Here is a 1,244-nt window from a genome sequence, read left to right as displayed (position 1 = left end):
GCTTTAATATCAAAACATGAACTATACAAACTAAGCCTCCCAACTTTCCATAAGAACACGTACAAATTTCCTAATCTCATGAACTTATACCGAGTAACAAAAGTTTTACTTTAAAAAATAATTATCCTAAACACAACAAAAATAAAATAAATAAATAAACAAAGAGAACAAATTAATCAAGTCATATATTCATTTAAATGGAATCAAAGATCAAATATTATGAAAAAATTTAAGAATGTATTAATCTTAAAACATTTATCATCGAAATTAAGATATTTTTTTTCGAATTCGCATACTCACATGTAAGCATATTGAACTTAAAAAAAAGTCGAATTAAAGATCAAATATTACGAGAAAGTCTCAAGAATGTATTTATCTTGAAGCATTTATCACCGAAGTTTAGAATATTTCCCTCTTGTAAATTCACAAATTGTGAATCCCCATATTCTATACTTACATAACCCATAAACATTAAATTCCAATACTTAGGAAGAAAAAAAAAAAAATACAAAGTGAAAAAGAATGAAAAATGCCTCACGTAATTTTCATCTCCCTCTTAACAGAGCTTTCTCTGCAGTGTCCATCTCTTCCAAAATCCTTGCCTTCCTCTTCGCCGGAATCGGTGCCGTCGGCCCAAAGCTAATATAATGTCCCGACACCGCATTCAATGCCGAATACATATCCCTAAACGAAGCTCTTCCCAACAGAGCTTTCTCCTTCCTGTACTTAGCCACCCAAAAATTCGAACTTTCCCGAAGCTCCGCCACTGCCGCTGCCACATTCGGGTCGTTTCTGTCCATTGTGATCGTCATTCTCACCTTCCCTATCACTTCGCTCGTGTCCTTCACGTACTCGTCGTCAGAAGACGCCAGTGCCGGCGATTGAGGGAACAGAACCCATGATGGAGCTAGAACAGAAGCCGTCAAAGAAAGGAAGTCGCGGCGGCGGACGGTGGTGGCTGTCGCGGCGGCGGAAATGGTGGATTTGGGTTTGAGGGGTATGAAGGGAGTTTGAGATTTGGAAGTACAAGGGGTTATGAGTGTTGGGGAGGCCATGATTTTGGAGGAACTGGAATTTTGGAGAGGGAGAAGGGGAAATCTAAAGAAATGTGAAGAGTTAATTTTAGCGAGAAAAAATTTGGGGAATTGGGTGTTTGCCACGTGTTCTTATCATCTTATCTTATTTGTCGGACTTATGGATGAGGGATGGACCAATGAGATATAAGGTTTAGATCTTCTGTTTAT

At 38.1% G+C, this 1,244-nt stretch overlaps 1 protein-coding gene across 1 annotated transcript; it reads right to left on the bottom strand.

The window, feature by feature from the left end:
• Positions 1–347: 347 nt before the first annotated feature.
• On the bottom strand, positions 348–1,244 carry PSB27 (photosystem II family protein). Its single transcript, XM_039031435.2, has one exon. It carries the CDS (start codon positions 1,053–1,055, stop codon positions 546–548), a length of 510 nt encoding a protein of 169 aa, XP_038887363.1. The 5' UTR covers positions 1,056–1,244; the 3' UTR covers positions 348–545.

Source organism: Benincasa hispida, chromosome 5, assembly GCF_027475165.1.
Source record: "Benincasa hispida cultivar pf3 chromosome 5, pf3_genome.v1.1, whole genome shotgun sequence".
NCBI classification, from domain to species: domain Eukaryota; kingdom Viridiplantae; phylum Streptophyta; class Magnoliopsida; order Cucurbitales; family Cucurbitaceae; genus Benincasa; species Benincasa hispida.
Note: the sequence above shows the minus strand (reverse complement) of the source record. Positions and strands in the feature narration are given on the sequence as shown.

Excerpts from the sequence above, each read along its gene's own strand:
- PSB27 (XM_039031435.2), bottom strand. The coding sequence starts at position 1,055 with ATGGCCTCCCCAACACTCATAACCCCTTGTACTTCCAAATCTCAAACT.